General features: G+C 38.8%; 2 protein-coding genes across 2 annotated transcripts in view; both read left to right on the top strand.

The window, feature by feature from the left end:
• Window positions 1-26688, top strand: part of LOC138619177 (nuclear receptor-interacting protein 3-like) — a 260883-nt gene that overhangs the window by 174489 nt on the left and 59706 nt on the right. The gene's annotated exons all lie outside the window — the stretch shown is intronic.
• Window positions 12752-26688, top strand: part of LOC138619163 (ethanolamine kinase 1) — a 30952-nt gene continuing 17015 nt past the window's right edge. Inside the window, exons 1-3 of the mRNA XM_069695450.1 lie at window positions 12752-13054; window positions 21547-21809; window positions 24698-24844. Coding sequence (XP_069551551.1) covers window positions 12914-13054; window positions 21547-21809; window positions 24698-24844 — 551 coding nt within the window. The 5' untranslated portion in view covers window positions 12752-12913. The remainder of the gene's footprint in view (window positions 13055-21546; window positions 21810-24697; window positions 24845-26688) is intronic.

The raw sequence follows: 26688 nt of genomic DNA, 5'->3' as shown, positions 1-26688 counted from the left end.
GCCTGGGGTGCCATCAGGTTGCTGGTATAGGTGGTCATGTTCTGAGTACAATCGACCCCTCGTTCCTCCCCATCTCAAAACTCTTGCCCAAATGTGGTCACATCTGGCTCCAAAAAAAATAATCAAGATGGCAACAGCCAAAAGGCCAAACTCAAGGCTTCAAAATGTCAGATCACAACAATCAGGTGATGTCACAGTGGGTTGCCATTTGGCCGCAGTCAGTATAACCCACTATAATGTCAGGAAGATGAGTGAAGTAAACCAACTGAGTTTAATTCAGCAACATATTCTTTAAAAGAAATCAAAAAAACAACTCATAATCTAGCAGGGCTGGGGTTAATTTTTCTCATAATATTACTTCTAAGAACTACAATTACTGCCTGATGCATTCCAGTTTCCCTCAGTTGTCAGCGCCTTAGATGAATGATGGGATTTTTCTGTACAGTTGCACATTAGTTCATCATCATCATCACATAAACAGGTAATCTGTCTCGTAATCAATAAAGCTAAGTTTAGACTCCTAGCCCTCAGGCTGTATTTTGAACTTAGTCAACGGTTACACACTGTACATTAGACATTTGCGTGATCTTGAAACTTAAAATATGACGGGTTCATAAGAATAGTGTAACATAGTTAAAAGTTGGGTAACTAACTGCTTGTTATTGTGGCTTGCGTGAATCCCACTGCTCAGCAATGACCCTTCCCTGTTTTCTAGTCACTCGGGGATTGTAGCCTCAAGCTAGCTTTTAGCAAATAAATCTCAGCACAGAACCCACCCGAACCCAGATTTGACCCAACATAGGTGGTTAACATGATTGCTAGTTTGTAGTGAGATACAGATTTTGTGTTCTGTTATCCGTTGACGATCTGAACTGTTTTCTTTTTCTTTTCTAGAGATGATCTACTTTTAGCAGCAGATGTATAAACACGCATGACAACAATTAGACATATTGCTTTTTCGCTTTCTATTACACGACAAGCGCACACACGCACACGCACACACACACACACGCGCACGCACGCACACGCACACGCACACACGCACACACACACACACACACACACACACACACACACACACACACACACACACACACACACACACACACAAAATCAATTTAGATCATTTAAATCAACCATTTTTTCATTGTCTGATTTAAAAATCCCCAAAAATCCTGACACAAACTTGAACTTTTACTTGCCTCACTCTAATCTTTAATCAAGTCTTCACCCTAAAATTGAATGATAAACAAGTTTTTGATGTACTTCTTTTCCCCCATATGAAATTAAATCCAATGTCCCAATATGACTGTAAACAGATTTGTGTCCCCATAACATGAGTAATACAAGTACACACACACACACACACACACACACACACACACACACACACACACACACACACACACACACACACACACACACACACACACACACACACACACACAGACGCATACATAGACTTTCCTCACTCTGGTCCTCAGAGCCCCCTTCCCGATTAACAGGCCACCACAGCATGCATTCTCCATTTAGGGCTTCTGTTCCACCCCACCACCCTCCCCCACATACACTCAGACTCCTCTTTCCTCTCTGTCCATCCAGCATCTCTGAGGATTTGTGGAGAGACTGTTTCCCCTGCAGACGAGTAGGCAGCAGAATTGTATTTGTTTTTTCTGTAGCGTTGCCCGTAACTGCAGACAGCAGCAAACCGCTGGGCCACGTGTGTTAACTGTCTGTGTCCACAGTTATAACCGAGTATATCATGTAACAGCCTCAGCATCCATCGCCTGTAGGTTTTATATGTCCAACAAGGCTGATTATGTTTGACACTGCTTTGGATTGGCAGAAGCAATTTCTGGTCTCCAGGGTACAGTATATATATATTGAGTGGCATATTGTGTGATGCTCTTTTTTTTCTCAAACTGCGCTGGTTGTGAACAAATACCATTTAAAAAAAGGGGCCTTTGTGTTTTTTTGAGTGATTTATCTTATTTTTTTTCTCCTCATCCAGTCATTTGATTTGTATTAGTATTAAAATGTTTTTTGTGTTTGATGTTCTTTGAATTCAAAGATCAATTCAAACACAGTATGTCAAAACAATATATTTCCATTTCCACATTTTACGATTATAAATGTATTTATATGAAAATAGTAAAAAGTAAAAGTAATAATGATAATAATAAAAAAGTAAATTTCCCTCAACTGTTCCGCAAGCATTAAATGTAATATTTTCTGTACGGTATGTAACTACCTTTGTCCTAAAATGACTCCCCTGGTTAAACATTAATAATTATGTCTGATTGAGCTTGCCCTCTTGGAGTCGAAATTACGTGTGTGTGTGTGTGTGTGTGTGTGTGTGTGTGTGTGTGTGTGTGTGTGTGTGTGTGTGTGTGTGTGTGTGTGTGTGTGTGTGTGTGTGTGTGTGTGTGTGTGTGTGTGTGTGTTAGTGTGAGTGTGAGTGTACAGGTATTTTTCACTCACACAAGAGAAATAGAGCTGCTGTGTGTGAGGTTGTGAATGCTGTACTACTGAATAATGAATGAATGTGTCTCTATATTAAGTTCTGAAAGAAATGACTCAAACTTGCCCTTATATTGTTTGGATTTCATCAGTAAGTCAATGTTAAACAGATGTTAAAATGAGAACCTGTTGTCATGAGTGTGCCTTAAGCAGTCCAATGACAACATTTAAAAAAAAATAAATAGTTTAATAGGATGAAATGATGACATTTTATATCCAAAAGGTGAAAGGTCAACACTTTTCTTATCTTTATTCAACACCATGACTGGGGAACAAGGGGAGAGATTGTGATCATATTTAACATTTGGTCAGATACTAAATTAGTGACATTATGTCGAGTGGTGAGGAGGACCAACTGAAACCTGCTTTAAGGGAAGGGACCATTGAGTTCTGGAAAAGTGTGCCAATGGAAAAATACACATGAACATCACCCCATCCCTTCCACACACACACACACACACACACACACACACACACACACACACACACACACACACACACACACACACACACACACACACACACACACACACACACACACACACACACACACACACACACAGACCTCAATGTCACACACCAACATGATAATGACAGAAATGGACTCCTACAGTACTCAGACCACAGGCCAGTCATCTTCAACAATGAACATTGTGTGCACTGTCTCACACACACAAACTCTCAGTTCAACCAAGTCCACAAACTAAAATATCATCATTTACAATAGCGTTTTTCTTTTACTGTGCATGTGCAGGTCATCATTGTAAATGAGAATTGGTTCTCAATTGATTTTACCTGGTTAAATAAAGGTCATATATATGTTGCTTAGTGCGACTTCTGTCATTCCTTGCCTTGAACAATCCTCTTCAAATCTGGCTTGTATTCTGTTGTTGCCACTCGAAGCAATTCTTTCACACGGGTGTCAGTCAGAACAGATCGATGCTTTGATTTCACGTGTTTCAGGGTAGAAAACACCGACTCGCAGACGTATGTTGACCCAAACATTGACAGTATCTTAAGCGCAGCCCGTTTGACATTGGGGTATTTTTCCATTGGAACACTTTTCCAGAACTCAATGGTCCCTTCCCTTAAAGCAGGTTTCAGTTGGTCCTCCTCACAAAGATCGATCATCTCCAACTCAGCCGCGGCCTCATCTGTGACTAGCGGGGCTTTCAAACAGTCCGTCTCCGCATTAAATGGCTTTTTAGCCCGTGCAATGTTCCAAGCCAGTTGATACGATGCAAGCGTTACGGTCTCTGAGTGCTTTGCACATTTTTGGAAAAACTGTATCTGCTTTTCTGCCTGACTTTTTAAAGTGACCAACTTGTGCTTGCGAAGTTCAGTCCACTTTTGGAAATCCCTGGTCGATGTTAGCATGGAGTGAGCTGTAGTGGCGCTGAAGATTTGAAGCTTTGAAATGCGCTAATGACGCCTGACATATCAGGCAGAATGGCTCGCCATGACGTTCAACAAAAAAATAGAAACTCTCCCACTCTGTTAAAAACGTCCTGTGTTCATCTTCATCTTTTCATTTTGCTGTGCATTTTTTCCTGCCATTTTGAGAGCGAGCTGGACACAAATTGTTTACTCAGATGATTTTGCCCCTACTGGGAAACTTTGCGGTATTTTCATCTCACGTACATGCGCGTTTGACAAAAATACCGTATTGAACTCAAGCGAAGCGAACACGCACATTAAAAAAAACCCACAAACACGACCTCCAAGAGACTTACAACTGAATGTACTGAATGTACTGTTCTGTATATCCCAATTTTTTTGGAGGGGTAATCCTGTCCGACCTCTTTGTCTAAAGTATTTGCAAAATCAATAAAAAGATTTTAAAAGAAAAAACAAAACAAAACACAAACACAAACTTCGATATGAACGTAAGAGCCACATGAAACCAGGCAAAGAGCCGCATGCGGCTCGGGAGCCGCGGGTTGGCCAGGCCTGCTAGCCGACCGAATCTGGCACTAACCATGAAGCAGTGTCAGCTGTCATGGCTACAACTCTCCCAGATCTCCCAGAATTCAATTTATTGGGCAAGCATGTGAACAAATACAGGAATTCTTCAGTCAGTTCAATTCAATTCAATTTTATTTGCAGCGCAAAATCACAACACAGGTTATTTCATGGCACTTAACACATTAAAGTCCTCACAACAGACCTTACTTAGAACAGCATTATACAGAAAAAACAAACAATTCAACAATTCCCACTTAAGCTAGGAGGGAAAAACTCCTCTTTAGGGGAGAAAAAGCTCCAACAGAGGGAAGGGAAAACTCTCTCTTAATAGGAAGAAACCTCCGACAGAACCAGGCTCAGAGGTGCCTCGACCGGTTGTGATGAGCGGAGAGCAGAGAGAGAAAAGGACAGCATAGAGATACAAGACATGAACTGCTGGTGGGACCGACAATCACAGAGCAGAGACGTGCAGCTCCATGGCCGGAACTGTACGGAGAGGCAACATACAACAAGCAAAACCTATGGGAGAGAGAAAGCATGAAGTAAATGAGATGTCATTTTTATTTTATTTTTTATTTTTTATTTTTTAAATTTTATTTCACTTTATTAATCCCCGAGGGGAAATTTCTTTGCTACAGCAGGGGGGCTCTCAGGGGGGAGCTGCTGCAATAGGCTGCCACTAGCGCGGCGCCAGGTAACCTGACCTGAGGTGCATGTTTTTGGATGGTGAGATATGAGTGTATAGAGAATGAAAGAGTGAGAGGAAAGAGTCTGGAAAGACATGCATGCAGCTTGCAAAATGCAACTTGACTGGTTGGCGTAGGTAAGAAATCATGAAGCGAGAAGTCTTCTTATCTCTGTCTCTCACGTTTTCTGCTGTCACCTATCATGACCCAAAAAGCATTTCAACCTGGTGGCCAACATGTTTTATTTGGTCAATTTGACTTTCTTTTTCAGTTTTTTTTTTCCCCTCTGTCTGTATACACATGACTTAATTTAATTTACTGCAGTAACAGAAAAATTATTGTTGTTGACCTCAGCTGCTTGACAGAGCCTCCTCTGCTGTGCTGGTGCCCTCTGATCTAACCGGGTAGTGACTTTACCGTGTGTAAATCGTTCCTCTAAGACAGAGACAGGGGGGGAGGGATGGGGAGTTTTATGGAGGGGGCAGAGTGTTTGTCTAAACCCCTCCACCCCTGCTCACACAACCTGACAGGGGAAATTACAACAACACTGGTCTGCCCTTCTGTGTCAGAGACATTGTGCGTGTTCGAATGTCTTTTCCAAGTCACTGTTATTTTATTTGTGTTTAAAATAAGATGACAATATTCTGACTACCGGCCAATGACTGTCCTCATTCTTTTAATTATTTCAACTATTAATCGCTCCCTTCAAGCTTATCATATACGTATATTTTCCCTCTCGATCTATTAAGGATTAAAGAGCAGCACTCGTTACCAAAACAGGTAAGAACATGTAGATATTAACAAGACAGGGCACTTCACAGATGTTTTTCAAATACAGTACAGCGCCCCCTCACATCCCTATCAAAAGAGACCCAAGAGCAGCATTGAGTGAAGATCTGTGTGATTTTCTAGCAGATGAAAGTGAATACTTAATTAACATGCTATAATTGCTGGCAGTCTCTCTTTTTATTTCAAGATGGAATGATGTGAGCTCTCCCCCAAGCCAAGGTCAGAGGGCCATGCCCATGCAATACATATTTAATGGAGAAAGACAGAATGTGACCATGTGTGTCCGGATACTTGAATGATACTGTATCTTAACTATCATCCACAGCTGCTGTTGCTCATTTTGGGTTGTGACACAAATTGTGCATTCGTAGACAGCATTATTTATTATTTTCGGTGTTGTTATTGTTTTTTTTTTTTCCAGTTTGAAGAGTGATTGTTCATTTCCTCCACTTCCAACATAATTCAGTAGCCAAACCACAACTAGAACACACTCTACTTAACATTAAAGTAAATGGGCTACCTCTGCCTCGTGTGCTGACGTGGTTTTGTGGCTCATTCTTCATTTCTAGATTGCTTTCAGCGTTATGCCATGCACTATAAACTAACCACCGCGCTGCTCCTTGCAAACGAAATCACAGGCGCAAACTCTCTATGGACTTAAAACGTATAAACTGAGAACGTTTCCGCTTTACGAGCAGCTTTAACAATCCACTAAGGCTGCAACAAGACAGTATTGTTGGATGGTGAACACCCCAAAAGAGTGTGGCAAGAAACGGAGCTGATTAAGCATCTCTGCCAATGATATCAGATTAAGCAGAGCTTTCAGGGCCCGTCCTGTGCTGGCGACATGGATTACCTCATCAGCTGCGGCTCAGTTGGTTTGGCAGCAAAGGAGCGCGTATAAACTGTGGCAGGAGATGACAGAAAACACTGCAGAGAAGTTTTCTGTAGAAAAAAAAAGGGTGTGTTGGTGTTGACACTGGCAACGGTTTGACCCTCTGATTCTTTGTTTATTAAGCCAAGAGTAATTCTTTGGAAGCAGTTGCTTATCTAAATCCTTTAAACACATCATGTAATACTATTTATTAATTTTACTAATACAAAAGCAAAACAATGCATGGTCTCAATGTCATTGTTTTGTGTGGATGAAAAAAACAATCCAGAGTATAAACTCAGCGTGTTTTTTTTTTTTTTACAAAACATTATGCAGAAAAAAGATTCCGGGGATACATTAGAAATAGATATTTTTTTTGGACAAAGTTCAGTGCACTAATGCCAATATTCGGCCTCAATTACACATCTTTGTGACACGTGTCAAACGTGTTTCAGAACCATGTTTGAGCTTTCATTGAAAAAAAATTGTTTTATTACACAATGTATATAAAGAATATTGGCAAATATATTGATATTAAAATGTATTTATTGACTGCCTATTATCAGTATTGACCCCCAAAATCCAGAATTAGTCAAGCTATAATTTGTAAAATAATAAGATGATTGAATTACTAATCACCATAAATCCATAGATTTAATTCATCATTGAGATACACGTATTATCTAATTCCCTATAGGTCCTCTGATTTCCTATTTTCCTAACTTCAAATTGTCGAATGTCTGTTTCTATTAGTGAAGAGTCAGATGTCATGCAAACAAGATTGATGAAAATAAGTTCAGCACTTTATTATTTTACACCTGAGAAAGTCAGATATACAATACATGCATGTTGTATTTTATTAATGTATTAGGATGATGTCAGTAAACCAAAGCTCAGTTTTCAAAATGTAAACTATGATGCATCAGTGATTCTGAGCAAAATTCCCAAACTGGAAATAAGCTTGAGTATTTTACAGCAAAGTGGTGATTTTTAACTGGACAAAACTGAGGCACAATTTAGAGCAGTCCCAAAGTGCAGCAGTAAACATCAGCTAAATGACATACGGTGACTGCAAGTACAACGCTCCTGCAGCTACTCCAAGACGTAATGCACATGTCACTGCAAAGAAAATCTGACAGAAAGTGTCCCATCCACATCTCTGATCTGACAGCGAGGGGACAATTAATTGCAGTTGCAAAGTATTTTCTTTGCCCATGTAGATCAACAATGTCTCAGGCAATTAGCCCACCATCCCCCTCTCACTGAGGGCTGAGGCCTCAATCCTGCATGTCCCCCTCTTCACATAATGAAGAGACAGCGGGTGTCATGTCTGGACTTGGCAATCTGCTACTGACATGAGAGTTAGAGTATTAAATGGACTAACTGCCGGCTTTACTGCTGAAGAACACCGGTGCCTGAGCCCAATCATTACCACAGCCCCAAACAAAAATGACATTTGTCTGACAATAAAATTGGATACTAACCTGTCTGAAAGCTGTCTCCATTTGCCTAGAACAAATGTTGGCGTCGGAAAACAGTTTGACACACTTTCCCCCTTGAATGCATAGAGAAGGCGAAGCCATCCTTTGGCTCACGGTAATGGCCCCTCATTGTTGGCCGCAAAGGATGTGGCGCTATTCATACCGGTGGATGATTGAAAAGAAAATTGAATCTCTTTTGATGTGATAAATGTGTCTATTACTGCATTTGCACACAAAATGTCGGTGGAAATTATAGTGGGGAGGCAGGGCTCAGAGGGGAAAATACATAGGGATGGCATATTGGCTAGCTTTGATTGGAGCTGAAATATAAATATACTGTACCGGTGGTGAAATGAGTCCAAGCTCCCTGATTTTTCCACAGGAACTTCACAAATGAAAGGCCTTGAGAGCCCCAATTGTAAGACTATATAAAAAGGTTAAATGTCTGCATAGCTCTCTCTCTCTTTCCCTCTCTAAAGAGCTATTTGATAAAGGACACCAACAACTGTTTGCCTTGTAATAAAAGAGAATTTTCTCCTTTCAAAAACTTCTGAAAGACAGAAAGAAGCCCGGGGAAGAAAGGAAACATTGTGTTTTGTGTTGTATGAAGTGAGGCACTCTGAAGGACAAATTCATTTGAAATTATAAAGACAGTTGGTGAAGTGGTTTGATGTACACATCTATCAAAATATCCTGTTGGTGGTAAAAACAAACAACTTTTTTTTTTTAGCATTTTGCTGAGTTTTTTTTTTTTTTTTTTGCACAATATTGACCACGTGCACATCTTCTCGTACGAGTATTAGTATGACATTTATGTTTGGAAAGACATTTTACAGAGGAAAACAATAAGAACTAGCAGGTCACTCAGAGCGCAGACCTTAAAGAAGGCCAATCTTCTGATATGCAAAAACTGTGGCGATGTCAATGTAACTGTTAACAAATTCTTTACCACTGTTGATGAAATGTTCGTAGGACTCCAGGGATGTAGTTTCTGAACTGTTCACATGTATCCGCACAAGACATGTTATAATGTCCAAGTATGAGGTTGGGGTAGCAATACAGGGTCCTCATTTGGACAGGTTGTGTGGAAAAAAAAATAGTTTACAGTGAGCATTTTTGCCAAATCATAGCCTTTGGCATCTCTGCTAAGTTTGTGTCAGTATAGAATTCTCTTAGTTTTCTTCTGCTTTCCCAGTTTGAAGATTTATTGGGTTGGATAACTCACTTGAAATCGCTGAATTGTGCCCCTCTGTTTACTTTTACTGCACAGCTGGATGTACTGTAGCTACCTCTAAAAATGGTGTATTGATGACTGTCTGAAACTGATTGTACCAGTTCCATTTTTTTACCTGAGACCACTGTCCGCAAGCTCTCCATGACAACTGCTGTATTAAGTTTAAGCAAGTACGCGTATATCCCAGTGTATACCTGGTAACTCTGAATGTGAATTGTAATATGGAGTCATTGTAATTTGAGAATAGCCTATGTTTTGTCACTATTGAAATTTACTCCCATCTACTGGATTTGAAGATATATGGCATTTAGTAGGCCAAACGGCTTTTTCTTGCATTTTTAATTTAAATAAAAAAAATCATGGATGCCCCCGTGATCTGGATCTGCTCCAAATTTAATAGGTTCTTCCTTGGCCAATGCTACACCCTTCCACCAAGCTTGATAAAAGTTGGGCTGGTAGTTTTTCCATAATCTGTGGATTTGTGGGAGGCTGCAGCTCAGACGGTAGAGTGGGTTGCACAACAGTCAGAAGGTTGGTGGCTCAATCCCCAGCTCCTCCTGTCCACATGCCTAAGTGTCCTTGAGCAAGACACTGAACCCTAAGTTGCTCCTGATGGTGTACCATCAGTGTGTGAATGTGCTCCTGATGGCAGCACCTTGCATATGGTGGTCTGTCTCATGAATGGGTGAATGGGTGAATGGAAAAACCATGTTAAAGTGCTTTGAGACCAAAAGGTGATAAAAGCGCTATACAAGTACAGACCATTTACCATAATCCTGTTGACAAACAAACCAACCGTAAACATAATCTCCTTGCCAGAAACAGATAAATAAAACAAATAGATAAAAAGCAGAGATATAACTAAACATCACTTTAAAAAAAATAAAAAAAATAATGCCAAAACATTGGTTGGAAAAAAGTCCATACTAGACATGTCCAACTGCAACCCTGTGTTTGGATACAACATTTATATCCAACTGTTTAAGTTCTATATTTAGGAACCAACAAAACAGTTAAAAATATGTCAGATACATTTCCTCATTATGCTCATAGAAACTGTGATCTGCTCCCAACCACCCCCTCAAAACCTATTGTTAAAAACACACATGTAAACTTTCTATACTTTTGTTTTGTATCTTATTGAAAACTAGTAAAAAAAAAAAAAAAAAAAAAAAAAATCTAATTATTGAGACTATCTAACTCTCTATAGCAACAAACTTCCGAAAAAAAAAAGTCCCCAGTAAATTCAACACAGCTCGGCTATTTTAAGGAATTTTTAGCCCTTTTTAAAAAGTGAATATTCATTCAAAGTAACCATGGCCTCGAGAGGTCAGACAGAACTGAGAAAATAATTCACTCTTGGTTTTGGTCTTTTCATGAGATTTGTTTACAGTAAAAAAAAAAATATAGACTCTCGTCAGTTTTATCCTTTATACGGGAAAGCCCAGACTGTGTATAAACCACAACCTGCTGATGTTTGAATCACTTCTGATTTGTGCCTTACGATCCTTTATCCAGAAATCTCCGAAAAAGTTTTTGTTGACGTTCCCACAGGAAGGAAAAGTGAAGATCAACTTCAATCTGCAAATAATGAAATATTTCGCTCCTTTCTTCTACGGTTCACCCTCTCCTCATTTTATTTTCACATCTTGCTAAGTAGAAAAAGTTTGTGGTTCTGTTACTTTAATGACTTGAGTTAAAAAAGACCCATAATGTCAAAAAGTCAAGAGAAACTTCAGCAACATTAACTTGGTTTTGTTACTCTTTCATGCTTTCTTCAACACAACTGGTACTTTGTTGATCCTTTCATAAATGATTAATTTTCAAGGCTCAGAGGACTTACTGTTAATGTCTGCATTCACAATATTAACAATCATGAATAAATGGAGGAGAGAGAATTCAGACATACATTAAAGTAATCCGACTGAAAAGTGTCATAATAGTATAGGTATGCACGGGTTATTGTGTGTGTCATCTGTTTTTCAAACAGCCCAGTTGTTCAGCGGTACTTAAGAGGTACAGACAGTAACACAAACACTGACTCTACTACTCTATTCTACCGCCTGACCCTTACATTTTTAATCAGGACACTCATCTCTCTTTCAATACACAACATCTTTGATGATGAGATGCTCTTTGATGGCAAGTGAATTTCATTTGCCTCTAAAAGCTTGCAAAGTATTCGCTTCAAGACGATCACCACATTCGTGACTTCTAGGCAATTACTGTAATGATGCAAAATGGTAAACATTGGCCCAACATCTAAATAATTTAACAGCCTGAAAACATGCTGCTCCAATGTTTATGAAATTCATTTTGTGTTTACAGAGTGATCATGTTGAAATGTTCCATGGCATTGAGCTAGCATGAGAGGTCATGTTTGAATGGACTAATTGTATGATATTTAAATGGAACTTTACATTACGTTATGACTCGGGTCAGACAATAGACTCTACCCTTTGAAGTTCTCAAGGGTGCACATGCAGTAAGCCAAATTTAATGCATCTGAAAAATATTAAGAGACTCAAACGTCCTCTTTTTTGCATGCATTTTGGTGTATGATTACTTCTCAGTTTGAATAAAGCTCAACAAAGTGTAAACTAAATTGTGCATTTGGAGTTGCTGCAATGATGTTTGCAGCAGGCTCAGTTTTAATGTTAAAACTGTGTTGTCAGGCATCAAGTGGCAGAGAGCTGTGCAAAAACTGACTGCAAGCTCAGTTTGTTGTGGGTTGAGCTTCATTTTGACATAAATGTAACAACGAATATTTGTATGTAAAATGGTTTACATTTTTTTCTTAAAGTAGTAAGTTTAAGTGCATATGTTTTCACTATTAACTTCAATTCTTATTTATTATTATTGAACTTCTACTGACAGGCATAATCAGTGTTTCTTTCTTCCAGTGACTTTTCTCATTGACTTTCAGCTTAACAGGACACGTGCCTGCTGCAGAATTTACCAGGTTAATATATAAACCACAGCTGCTGGGATGAAGATGCCCACAGGAACATTGTCCCCAAGATAAGCAAGCCAGACTGCTGCTGAGTCACTGGACAGTCACGTGGACAATTTCAGTGACTTGCAAATACCACTGATGGCTCTTCAATTGTTTTGACAAATTAGATATTAGAGATGTTAGAGGTTTAAGTCACCATCAACAAGACTTTTCATATAAGTTTGTTTTGTTTATGTTTTTGCTGTTTTGATATAAACCTCGTCTGACTATCCTGAATTTGGATCTGACTGGCTGTAGTTTGGATATTTTTATCAATTGTTTGTCCTATATAAAATCGTACAACAGACCTGCTGGAGAGGTCCAGGACGTTTACATTTTTCAAGGTAACATTTATTTGCTTTGTTTAAAATGGACAGTGGGTTTGCTGTGGCTAGGAATCAGCTTCTCCATGTGGAAATCCTCATTGATGAACATGAACCTCGAAGAGGAATCCTGGACCTTCTGAGTGGACTACGTCCTCACTGGAAGGCACAAGACATTCAGATGAAGGCAAGTGAACATATGTGTTACCAATATATGGATTATCTGAAATTGATTATGTATTTTTATACAACTATGTTTTCAAAAAAGTTGGGATGCTATGTAAAATGTAAATAAAAACAAAATTGTATTATTTGCAAATCATGCAAACCCATATTTACTGGAAAATAAGAAAAAAGACAACATATTAAATATTGAAACTAAGACATTTTGTTATTTTATAAAAAAAATATATGCTCATTTTGAATTTGATGCCAGCAACAAATTTCAAAAAAGTTGTGACAGGGTCAACAAAAGACTGGAAAAGTTGTGTAACGTTAAAAGACACACCTGGTTAAATATCTCACAACTAATTAGGTTAACTAGCAAAAGGTCAGTAACCTGATTGGGTATAAAACGAGCATCCCAGAGAGGATCTCAGTAGTGAAGATGGAGAAGGGTTCAGCACTCTGTGAAACTGTGTGGGTAAATAGTGCAACAATTTAAGAATAATATTCCTTGTTGTAAAATTGCAAATATTTCAAACAGTATTCATCTGCAGCACACAATAAGACATGCCCCTTTTGGTTGGTTTTAATGCCAATCACAATTGTGTTCACCCAATCACGATTTTGTAGGCATTATCTCACATACAGAAGTAGTTGGGAGAAGTTTGCCCTCAGGATACTCTTCTACCTTTAAGCCAGAAATGCAACGAGGCAAAACGGTTTTGTTGCCTAAAATTAACCAAACTGCAATTCAATAATGCAAATAATGATAAACACAAAAAAGGTTAACTTCATGAAGGGATTCCTCAGTTATGTTTCCTGTCTACATAGGCCAAAAGCATGAAACATGATGAACATGTCCTAAATGTTTGAGCCAAACTTCTTTTAACATTATTGGCAAACAAAACATATTATGCATAGTTCTAAAGTGCCTTATATTGACCCCAAACCATCACAGTTGTTCAAAGTTTGAAATTATGTTCTGTAGCACCAAACCATTTCTGCTGCAAAGATATTGCTATGTTATCACACTCACGTCTAAACACTTTCATATACTGCATGTTATGACTATTGAAGACTACAATCTGATAGTCAAAACCATCCTAGCTGGTGGTCAGGATAGAATTGTTGTTGAAGAAATAAACATAATAAATGATTTTCAGTGATCAGAATGTAATTCAATCATAAAACAATTGCATTAAAAATAACAGCCATGATAATAAGAGCAAAGGGTGGAAAAGAAAAGAGGGTATGGGGTGTTATGCCAGTAGTAGACAAAAAACTGTCCCAACTGCAATATCAAGGGAAGTCATCTTCAGAGTAAAAGCCCTGCAGGAATTTTTGTCATCCACTTCATGCCACCACAGTCTGCTGAGAGAGTGAAAAGAGATCTTCACACATACAGAGACCTAATTGTTGCGCTCACAGATTGAAAGGCAGGAGGGGGGAAGAAGGAAAGACACCTACTGAACTCACCCTCAGGCCAGCTGAAATACATAGACTCAATATGACATCCTTCAGAGCTTAATATCATTTTAGGTCTCTGCTTTCATCAAAACTAAAGCAAACTGTAACTGAAAAATGCCAATGACCACCCTCTTCTGAGATTTCCACTCTGTATGACACTGCTGGAAGTCAGGAGCCTTTGAGAGGAAGGCGTCCTCGGACTTCAAGGAATGAGATGCCTGACAAACCACAACACACAAAACTCATACAGTAATGTCATGATCATGATAAGTTTTTCTGTGCAAGTTGTTTAGGCCTGTAAAAATTTGGCCAGTCAGACTATCAGACATGTTAGAGATTACTCTAAAATAGTGCTAGTTGTAGCTTTTTACACATTCAAGGTGACATTTATAAATTGTGTACTGTGTAAAGAGAGAATTTTGCATAAAAAGTTCATCATAATCTGTTTTTCTTGTGACAGTGTTCACAAATCCCTCAAATAAATACAGCAGTGGTAACAAATTCGAACAGTTACTTTTGACAATTACCTTAATGTTTAGCATCATATTTGTTATGGGTCTGCATTTGTGCCCCTGAAGTATGGTATGGTATGGTCCCCTTCATGATAGACAGCAGGAAGTAAGGAAAAACATTTAAATACAAAAATGGAACATTTATGTCCTATTTACACTTAATTACAATAATATCTCACTAATAACTTCGTAAGAGATGATCCTGAAGAATATACTAATTGAGTTGTATAGCCGTAACCAAATCCTGAACCCAAGATCAAACTTAAGTCAAACTACTTATGCAAACCATAGGCTACTAAGTACAGCTAATCATTTACTCTTAACATGTTCTAAAATGTGACAACATGCCTTGCACAGCAATGCTAATAAATGTTAGTTTGTGTCTCAGGGAACTAACATTAACACAAATATATCTGACTTGCATCAAACCAGGCAGATTTCAACAGTTGTTAAGTGAAGGGAGGACCATTCAGCTTGTAATCAGCGCACAGTTCAAAAGCCAGCATTCATGATGGTTGTAGGGTGCATTAATGCACATGGCGTGGGTAGCTCCGAATCTGGGAAGGAACCACTAATGCTGAACAATATATACAGGTTTTGGAGCAGCATATGCTACCATCCAGAAGAAAAAAAAAAATTCAGGGAAGGCCTTGCTTATTTCAGCAAAACAATACTAAACTGTATTCTGCATGTTTTACAACAGCATGGCTCTCTAGTAGAAGAACTCGGGTACTAAATCGGTGTGCCTGCAGTCCAGACCTGTCACCAATTGAAAACATTTGGCGCATCATTAAACAAAAAATAAGACAAAGGAGACCTCGAACTGTTGAACAGCTGAAAATGTATATCAGCCAACAATGGGACAACATTTCAAAGCTTCAGCAATTGGCCTCCTAAGATCCCAAAGATTTACAGTGTTGTTAAAAGACGTAATGCAACATTGGTGTAAACATGCCCCTGTGCCAACTTAAAAAAAAACTGTTGCTGATATCAAATTAAAAATTAGCATACACTCACCGGACACCATTAGGTACACCTGTTCAACTGCTCGTTAACGCAAATATTTAATCAGCCAATCACATGGCAGCAACTCAATGCATTTAGGCATGTAGACATGGTCAATACGACCTGCTGAAGTTCAAACTGAGCATCAGAATGGGGAAGGAAGGTGATTTAAGTGACTTTGAACGTGGGTTAGTTGTTGGTGCCAGACAGGCTGGTATTTCAGAAACTGCTGATTTACTGGGATTTTCACGCACAACCATCTGTAGGTTTTACAGAGAATGGTCTGAAAAAGAGAAAATATCCAGTGAGTGGCAGTTCTCTGGACAAAAATACCTTGTTGATGCCAGAGGTCAGAGGAGAGATGGCCAGACTGGTTCGAGATGATAGAAAGGCAACATGAACCCAAATAACCACTCGTTACAACCAAGGTATGCAGAAGACCATCTCTGAAAGCACAACACATGGAACCTTGAAGCAGATGGGCTACAGCAGCAGAAGACCACTCCTGTCAGCTAAGAATAGGAGACTGAGGCTACAATTCGCATGAGCTCTTTGGACAATAGAAGATTGGAAAAACGTTGCCTGGTCTGATGAGTCTCGATTTCTGCTGTGACATCCAGATGGTCGGGTCAGAATTTGGTGTAAACAACATGAAAGCATGGATCCATCCTGCCTTGTATCAACAGTTCAGGCTGGTGGTGGGATGGTGTGGGGGATAATTTCTTGGCACACTTTGGGCCCCTTAGTACCAATTGAGCATCGTTTAAACACCACAGCCTACCTGAGTATTGTTGCTGACCATGTCCATCCCTTTATGACCACAGTTTACCCATCTTTTGATGGATACCTCCAGCAGGAAAACGTGTCATGTCACAAAGCTCAAATCATCCCAAACTGGTTTCTTGAACATGACAGTGTACTCCAATGGCCTCCACTGTCAACAGATCTCAATCCAATAGAGCACCTTTGGGATGAGGTGGAACGGGAGATTCACATCATGGATGCTTTTACAACTTTTACAGTTGTGACTTAAAATCCTTTAGAACCTGTGCTGCTCTTTTTGAGCAATAATGCAAAATACATAAACTATGTGTATATATCTAAGATTTCTTTGCAGTTATCTGGCCAAACTTGACAATCTTAGTGCAGAGCTTTAGGGCTTAAGTTGCCAGGAGTGTTAGCCTCTCCTAGCCTGAGCGACATCCACTATAAACAGAACACCAGCTATTTAAATTAGTGTGAATTGAACAGCAAGGCAGCGGGAGATAATCTCTTTTAAAAGAGAGTGCTGTATACATTTTTTGGGAGCTCATGAAAAAAAAAAATGATGAAAGATAGTAAAGATACCAGGGCAAGATTTTATTAACCCTTTAAGCCCTAGAGGCCCCCCATTGGCCAGGGAAAAGACTTAGCAAGCGAAACTATTATTAAAATATGGACATACAGTATATACTGATATTTACACATCTGAACAAATCTGACAAGTGTTCCCTTTATTATTCAAAATAAAGAAAATTTATAATTTTTTGTGGTGGTTGCAGAGATATACTCTTTCTATTGCAATATGCTATTTTTGAGCAGAGCCCTAAAATTAAGTGTGTTTTTAAAAGGTTCATTTCTATTTCAGGCAGGAATCCTGTCTCTCTGTCTTTAGTACATAATATACTGTAGTTTATATTGGGTTGACCCCACAGTGCACATCGTCATGCTGCTGTAAATAGGCTACTGAGTGGTGCACAAAATTCTGTCGCTAAAAAATGAAATGCTTCCTTTGTCTTGACATTAAAGTATATTTGGAACCTTTTCTGAAGACTTATGTCTTTCGCTGTAGTGCTGCCAGAGCTTACTGGTGACACAAGAGATAATACCATGTTCAGTTCGCTCGATCCATTTGAAATTCATTTAATTTTGTTTCATGCTTGAAGATCCAATCATAACTAAAGCATGTATCACGTGATACAAATAAATGGAATTGCTAAAGTTGTCATATCGACCTTTAAGGTTTAATAACTGATTCCAAATTTCAGTTCAAAGCTTTGTCTTTATTCGCTACTGTTTGCCCTGTTAAAGTTATTGAAGTATATGTACAGTATATTTGTATTCATTTTAAATTAAAATTAGACAGAAACTCGTAATTTCTTAACAATACTTTTATTCTCAAAGATTTGCAAAGTGTTGTTACAGACAATCTCACTCGAGATGAGTAATTAAGTAAATGAATAAGTACCAGTAGTTGAGTTGTATAGGAACAGTGGTTATACAACCTCAAACAGAGCAACAACTTAACCATGCGCCCACCCATGTGTGCACTTGTGTCAGCGCACATTACAGGTGTGCTCGAGTATACTTCAGCAAAAAGCAGGTGTTTAGCTGTGAGCCAGTTACTGAGGAAGCCAGAACCTTTTGTCTTTTCATGGGATTTGTTGTCAATAGCGAAAACATGAAAATATCATCAGTTTTTCTTTTAAAATATGAAGTTATTCTCTGAATCGTAAAGAGCTGATATAGGAATTGGCACTGGCGCAAAAAAAAAAAAGTCTAACATGTTTGCCTATATTTGTGTAGTAAATTAGAATGTTTTGGGCAAAAATCACTCTAATATCTGAACTGTAGGCACTCATATCTGTCCGATCTTGTGTACATATTGCACTATACTGTATACTGTTCACAGACACTTTTCCACTATAAAACCAGGAGAAAAGTCAAGGTAACTGGACAACAACAGTAGACCTTTAGGAAGACTCTTTTAGTGGTGTTGCAAGAGCATCTATTCAGAACAGGATAATTCCAACCTGGTCCCATGTGCAAACACAAGCTCCAATCTTTCAAAGAAATAGGGTTTATGTTTGTTAGGTGACCACACAGCGGGTAGGTGACCTCTCAATCTTCACCAGGTCCAGTAATGTACACAAAGGAGTAGATGTTTCTGTTCTGCTCTTAGATCCCAGCAGTCCCTTTAATGGTGTGGTGTGTTCATCAGGGAGAGGACAGACAGTTCCTGCTGCGACACCTGTGTTTGGGCTGAGCAGTATGTAAAATGTGTTCCATAAAATGGCTTTCTGTCATGTCTTTAGTTGTCATTTTTTTGTTTTATCTCAAATGACTAAACAACTTTAAGGTGATCCAATAAACCTAAATACATTGAGTGATTTACGACGTACATACACTTTAATGATTAAAAAGGTACAACAAGAAAAGATACATACATTAGTACTTTTAGTGCCTTTAGGAGATGTAGAGAAGTAGTGTACATAACTGCCACACTGGGATGTGCATTCCTACTACACGTGCTCAGAAATAACATTCGGAACTTTTCTTAACTGTGACTTTTTGGTTTTTAAATGAATCACCTAAATCACATCAAAGACAATTCTGAACAAAAATATATAATATACAGCGTATATATAAATTAGACACGAAAGAAATGTAATAACTATGTCAAAACTAGCCCTCCAACCACAATATAAATACTTGATCAGATGTCAAGGTGGGCATGTTTGTTCACTTTCCATTTAGATGAAAAACTGTGTTGTGTACACGTCCCATCTGACACTCAGAAAACTCCTTGGGGACTGTGGCACAGAATAAGAGACTTTTGAGAAACCACTCAATGACAACAAATGTCAAAGGAAGACGTTGCATACAAACAGTGGTCACTGTGGTGATGTTGTGTACGGAGCCGTAAGAGCTGTTCTGGAAGTGTGATCTTCAATACCAACCAGCTCTCACAGCTGTAAATCTATAAACATGCACTCAGTTAGTTACTGTTACATTTTCTGTGCAAAATACAGCTGTGCAGATTGATCTTTTCTGTTTTTGTTAGTTTGTTTTAGTTTTGAGGGAAGGTTACATTACTCAAAAAACTTTCATAGAGAACAAAATGAGCTTCCAGTATTTTCTTTTAGTTCTCTCCATGTCAGTCTTGTATTGTCTTATTCCCATTTGATCTGTCAGACAGTTACAGATTTACTTTTTCATATTAATATAGCCAGATTAATTTATGGCCAAATGAATTAGCTCCCACCACCCACCTCCTGTGTATTGAAAAGGTGCAGTCCCTAGTACTCCAGTACTGCAAACCGGTACCACTGCAAAAGTGTGGAATATTTATAATGTCTTTGCCTCATGAGATGTATCACACACATGCTTTAGGAAAACAAAGCCACGTGGAAATCCAAGTGGTTAGGCTTAGAACAAAAAACTCCCACAGAAGTCACCTCACAGGCTCGAGTCACGCCCTCGCATTTGACAGCCCACGACTTAAACCATCAAGTAAACCCTTCTTACAGGGACTTTAGTGTCCTTTGTACACCATCTCTTTACCGCTGACAATGGATGTTTGTCTCCTGACCTCTGTCACGTGACCTGTCGTTTACATTTGTGTTCTTATCACAGCTAGGCGATGGCCTGTCAAAGACAGTTCCCTTTATGGACAGGCAGGTGTCTTAGAGGCTTTGCCAAGATACTGGAATGTGCTGCGCTTGAAAAATACTAACTGGTACAAGTTTGTATGTGTCAGTTACTTTCTGATCAGAAATATGTACCACATGAACACCACACACTCTGAAATAAAAAGCTCTTAAAAGTACATTTTGATACAGGGTCTGTCTACAAGACCTTGCGACAATATTAATACAGGACCAAAAAAACAGTGAATGCATAGTGAACCTGTGGTTCATTGTGGTCCGTCCACAGTCACCCACTTGTCCTCCTGCCTTGTACATTGTCTTTAAATATGTTGTAAATCACACTATTTAATTAACAGAGTCCATTTTTGGTTCACATACAAGGAGTGTAAATATTTGACTAAACCATTTATTTATGACAGTAAATAGCTGATGCGTCACATTCTGCACATTGTGGTGTCATATTTATATGTGAGATGAAATTCAAAATTAAATATGTTGTGTTGCAAAGTACATATGTTGTATTTTGTTGGGTTTGCTTTCAAATATACAAATCAGAAATTTCTGGCAAACCATCCCTCTATTTCTGTACTTATTTTGTTACCTTTTTCTAAACAATACAGTGTCTTTAATTGCGGGCCGGTGAAAAAAATCTAAGTAAATGAGCCATAACAATGGTAAATTAGTGGCTTGTAAACTGATATGGTACCATAAATTGTCCTGAAAACAATCATAAGGCTGCTTTTGGCTGACTGTTACTCTATTTTACACCATGTACATATAGTGTAATTTGTCCATTGTTATACAGTAAGAGGAACTGAGAATGACGTTTTTAGGAGAGTAACCAATTAAAGTGTGCACAGTTACAGGATAATGATCTGTCTGTTGTACGAACCAGAATGGCAGAAACATGCCATCATTTCATGGCCTTTTTCCAAGAGCTTGTATTGTCACAGTGTTTGATTTAGAATTTTTTAAGAAAACTGATTTGTGCCATGGGCTGTCTGAAGACTACATTATGCTGAAATATGCTATGCTAAAGTGTTTCATTTGCTTTGTTGTAACTATCAAAACTCTAAGTATTCGTTGGTGTTTACATTTCTTTGGATTTCCTTTCATTCCAGATATTTACAGAGGGCATCACCAACCAGCTGATTGGCTGCTACGTGGGCTCTCTCCAGGACCCCGGTTGTGTTCTGGTGCGACTATATGGCAGAATGACGGAGCTCTACGTGAACCGAGACCGGGAGGTGGAGATGTTCCAGGTCTTCCATGCCCACGGCTGTGGTCCCGAGATCTACTGTAGCTTTCAGAATGGCATCTGCTATGAATTTGTCCGAGGAACAGTGCTGGACGATGAGCTGCTCCGGCAACCGTCCATCTATAGGTCTCTGCCACAAAAGGCTTCACATTTTCTAATAGTTGTTCTTCAGAATTTGCTTTTAAAGAGTTATGTCTGAAACAAGCATGCTTACTCGAACCTACGTGAGACTGCGTAAGAACCTTTGTAGAAGAATTTAAAATGAAACATATTAGGGAAAAACAAACAAATACAAAATAGGATTGGGAAAAAAAAAATCTGAATAACACTTTTTACTGTTTAGAATATTTATTTATTTTAAAATGTCTTGGAAAATGATCCAACTTATTCAGACATTGATTAATCTTATATTATAATAAACTTGATTTGGCAAAATTCAACCTCTGACCTTAATAAATTAATTTCACCTGCCAAATAATTTTCATTGGGAAGTGAACAGTTAAAATTATTAGACATAAAGAAACTTGTACAATCCTGTTTCCAAAAAAGTTGTTGCATTGTGTAAAATGTATATAAAAACAGAATGCAGTGATTTGCAAATCATGTAAACCCATATTTAATTGAAAATAGACCAAAGACAAAATGCTGACACAGAAATCTTATTGTTTTATGAAATAATATATGCTCATTTTGAATTTGATGCCAGCAACATGTTTCAAAAAGGTTGAGTTTACCACTGTGTTGCATCTCTTAACAACACTCTGTAAACGTTTGAGAATTGAGGAGACCAGTGGCTGGAGTTTTGAAAGTGAAATGTTCTCTCATTGTTGCCTGATGTAGGATTTCAGCTGGTCAACATTTCAGTGTCGCCTTTGTCATATTATTTGTTTCATGATGTGCCGAATGTTTTCAGTGGGTGACAGGTCCGGACTGCAGGCAGACCAATTTAGCACCTGGACTCTTCTACTAGAGCCATGGTGTTGTAATACATGCAGAATGCAGTTAGGCATTGTCTTGATGAAATAAGCAAGGTCGTCCCCAAAGAAGACATTATCTGGGTGGCAGCATATGCTGCTCCAAAATCTATATATATCGTTCAGCATTTATGGCTCCTTCCCAGATGTGCAAGCTACCCATGCCATGTGCACTAATGCATCCCTATAGCTCCACGGATACTGGCTTTTGAACTGTGCACTGATAACAAACTGGGTGGTCCCTTTCTCATTTAGCCTGGAAGATGCGGCATCCATGATTTCCAAAAATAATTTCACATTTTGATTGGTCGATCTACAGGACAGTTTTTTTTTACTTTGCCTCAGTCCATCTTAAATGAGCTTGGGGCTCAAGAAGGCTGCTCTGTCCACTGATCATGTTTAAATAGGGTTTCCACTTTTCATGATAGAGTTGTAATCTGCATTTGTGAATGCAGCGATTAACTGTGTTCATAGACAATGGTTTTCGGAATTCTTACTGAGCCCATGCACTGATTTCCAACCTTGGCTATTTTTAACACAGTGCCACCATATCATGTACCACAGATGAGGAAATCCCAAAATTCTTTGCAATTTTATGTTGCGGGACATTATTCTTAATTGTGCCACTATTTTCCCACTATTTTAGTCTTTGACAGAGCGGCGAACCCATTCCCATATTCACTGCTAAGTGACTCTGCCTCTCTGGAAGGTTTTTTATGCACAGTCATGTTACTAATGTCATGTTAGATGTTCAACCAGTAGCTTTTTGTGTTGCAACTTTTCCTGTCTTTTGTTGTCCCATTTTTTTGGAACATGTTGCTCACATCAAATTCAAAATGCAAACTTTTCATAAAGCAATACAATTACTCCATTTCAACATTTGAAATACTTTTTTGGTCTACTTTCAATTAAATATGGTTTAACATGATTTGCAAATGATTCTGTTTTTATGAGCATTTTTTGTACACAAGGTTGTGTAAACACAAACATTTATACTGGCTTGCATTCATGCCAGATGACTATCCAACAAAAGCCTACTGCCATCATACTGCCAAACATACGCATACATTGCCTTAGATTTTGACACCAAACCACAAGGTTAAGTTTAGGAACAGATTTTGGGTCAAAGAAGGTTAGTCACTTAAGTAAGGAACCTTACTTGTTTAGTTATGTTACGTATGTTACATAGATAACCAATTAACCAACATAGGTTCACTTCAAATACATCCAGTTGGATTTTAGCTTTCTTGTGGACTTAAACAGCTGTCTACTGTGTGAAGGTCCTGTGTTTGATCAATCCCACTATACACAGCCTCTTCACTGAACAGTTTGTTACTCTTCATATGTTACATGACTTCTTTTTCAATAACCTACTCGTTCAAGCTGTCATTGTGTAAATGACACATTTTGTGCTATGGACCAATGCAGCTATTACACATTTTGATGCGAAACTGGGGTGTAATTGTCTGGTATATTCAGTTGCAAACTCTACATATGTTTCACTGAGAATGATGTGCAACCTTAAACATTTGCTTTGTTTCTGTTGTAAGAAACAGGCTGTGATGATTGTTGGAGATCATTTGCTAGGTTAGCATTTCATTTCATTTGTGCTGATGTAGGTGTAATTTTTTATTATTCCAATTGAGTCATGTTTCATGTTGAGCAATTTAGTTTATTCATGCCCCCGTTTCATTCATCATTCTAATGATAACAGTCCGCCGTCATTATTCACACCACAGGACAGTAGAACCCACCACAGCCAGCCAAGGCTGAAGAGCCAGGGCCACGATTCACATCAATCACCTTGCTCTGCCTGATACCCTCTGTTGGGTAAAGCCAGAAAACCTTATGTCACCAATAAGATGCTTGGAGAACCAACACAAAAAGCCATAAATGTAACATGGACCATTTTGAGAAAAAAAAATAAGAACAAGATAAGAGGCTAAATGGAAAGGGAGTAGTGTTTCTGCTCTGATAATGGTTGTTTGTGCAATAACAAAATCAGCCAGGCTCATCTAAGCAAATGTTTTCTCTCCGCAGATTGATCGCAGCTGAGATGGGAAGAATTCACTCGATCCAGCCAAAATGCGGTCTGTCTGCTGAACCTCTACTTTGGACAAAAATGTCCCACTTTCTCACACTGATGCAAAGCAGCAGCTTCCCAGCTGAGCAGCGGTGTACAAAAAGGTAAAAGTTATGATGAAGATAGTCTCCAAACTTAACATGTTTGTTAATATACGGGCACAGGTGAGGACTATACTTATATAGCTCAAGATAACCTGAGATCACTGTGCTAAACCAAACTACATCTTTCAAGCTCTGAACTACTGTAATTGATTTTTAGTGACCTGTTGGGCTCAGTCAAGGGATTTTTAGTTGATGACATGATCCTAATCTTAAATCATAGCATCATTGTTACTTTGAGGAAATAATTGACTTCAACTGTATGGCCTATTTATCACCTGTATTTTGGTGGACAGTGGCAATCACTCTGAGGGGCAGTCAAAAAGGTGTCAGATCAAATGTACTACATGTATTTTAGATTTAGGTGTTTACTTACTAAGGGTTGTTTGAGGAAACCAGAGGTACATTAGTCACCTAAAGGGGTATTGAAGACAGTGTTAAGTTTTGTTCCTTTTCAAATCAAAGGCAAACCCAATAACTGGAGGCTACTATTTGCTAGATACTGTACCTCCCCTGATCCTTAAATGTCCAATCACAGGAAATAGCAACTGTAGCTAAGCTCTGGATTTTTTTCGCATGTTGAAGCTGTGTGAATGGGATGGAAACTGTATCACTAGTTGACTGTCCATCTAAATCCTTTCCGGATGGTACTACAGCATGTGCACACTGATGCTTTGTGGAGGAAACTATAGAAATGGTGTGACGTGAAACATTTCGCCTAGGGCACTGAAATGTTTAGAGACAGTCCTGTGTAGACGTCATTTTTTGAAAACTGAGCTATGGAATAAGTCTTTTTGCATAGCATAATGTATGCAACCATCAAGGGCTTATTTAAGACAAAATTATTGTTTTAAGATGAGCCATCTTAATTAAACAGTCAGATAAAGCTATGGTTAGATTAATTAGCAGTCAACCACAGTTGTGCCATTTTATCAAGTCCTGTCTGACATCATTATTTAAAAAAAAAAAGCTTTGAATCAAGAAGATTAATATACTGCTGTTATCACTATAAACTGTAAAGTACAAGAATATTGACAGGGGGCAGGGCTTAGTAAATCAGCTTTTATGTCAGTAGGAACGTTTAACATTAATGTGTGAGTTGGGGGAAAAAAGGAGTTGTCAATTATCAATGATACCAAAAAACTAGATGTTTTAAACAAATACCTGTTGAGCTGAAGATGGGAGTTTATGTCAGTAGTGGATTTTTGGTGTTATCCCTTTGATAGAAACCAGTCACATTTTCCAAATTTGTATCCTGTAGGCAGCAGCACTTTCACCCTTCCCTTATCATTTTCTCACATTTCTCAAACCTGCCACGGCGCTCCCCTCCGCCCATACGATGCCTTTTAAGCAACTGAACAATCACTTCTCCGGTTATATTTGCACATTCACCTCTCTCAGTATGTGGCTGTAGACTGTTACCATGGGCTGTCATTGGTCAAAGGGATGAAGCGGGGGAGTGGCCTCATTGGCAATGACATTGTATTATCTCTGACAGGGGTCATGGGGTGCGAGGCGAGAGGGGCCTTCCAGACACTACAAAGAAACAGATGCTTGGCCACGAGCTTCCAGCAGAGCTCTCTCTTATCGGTCAAACGTTCAACCTTGTTTGTGTTTGCAGCGGAGGGGTCAGAAGTCCACACAAACTAAAGCTGGAAGGGCCCGAGTCTCCGGGTCACTTCTTTTTGAGTTTTAGCAAGTGGGCAAGGCCATTAGTTGTAGAGTGAGTCATCCATTAGATGGAGGAGAGGGACTTTCGAGAAGGTCTTTTAGGAGTAGTAGTTTTAGGTTCCAAGATTCAGCAGGACTAAAGTCAGTGAAGACAACTATTCTCATTTTAAATCACA

This window comes from Brachyistius frenatus, unplaced genomic scaffold (assembly GCF_029030835.1).
Source record: "Brachyistius frenatus isolate BFR_SWC_R1_liver_20210118 unplaced genomic scaffold, ASM2903083v1 Contig_19, whole genome shotgun sequence".
NCBI classification, from domain to species: Eukaryota; Metazoa; Chordata; class Actinopteri; family Embiotocidae; genus Brachyistius; species Brachyistius frenatus.
The sequence above is the reverse complement of the archived record's forward strand: the minus strand, read 5'-3'. Positions and strand labels throughout refer to the sequence as shown.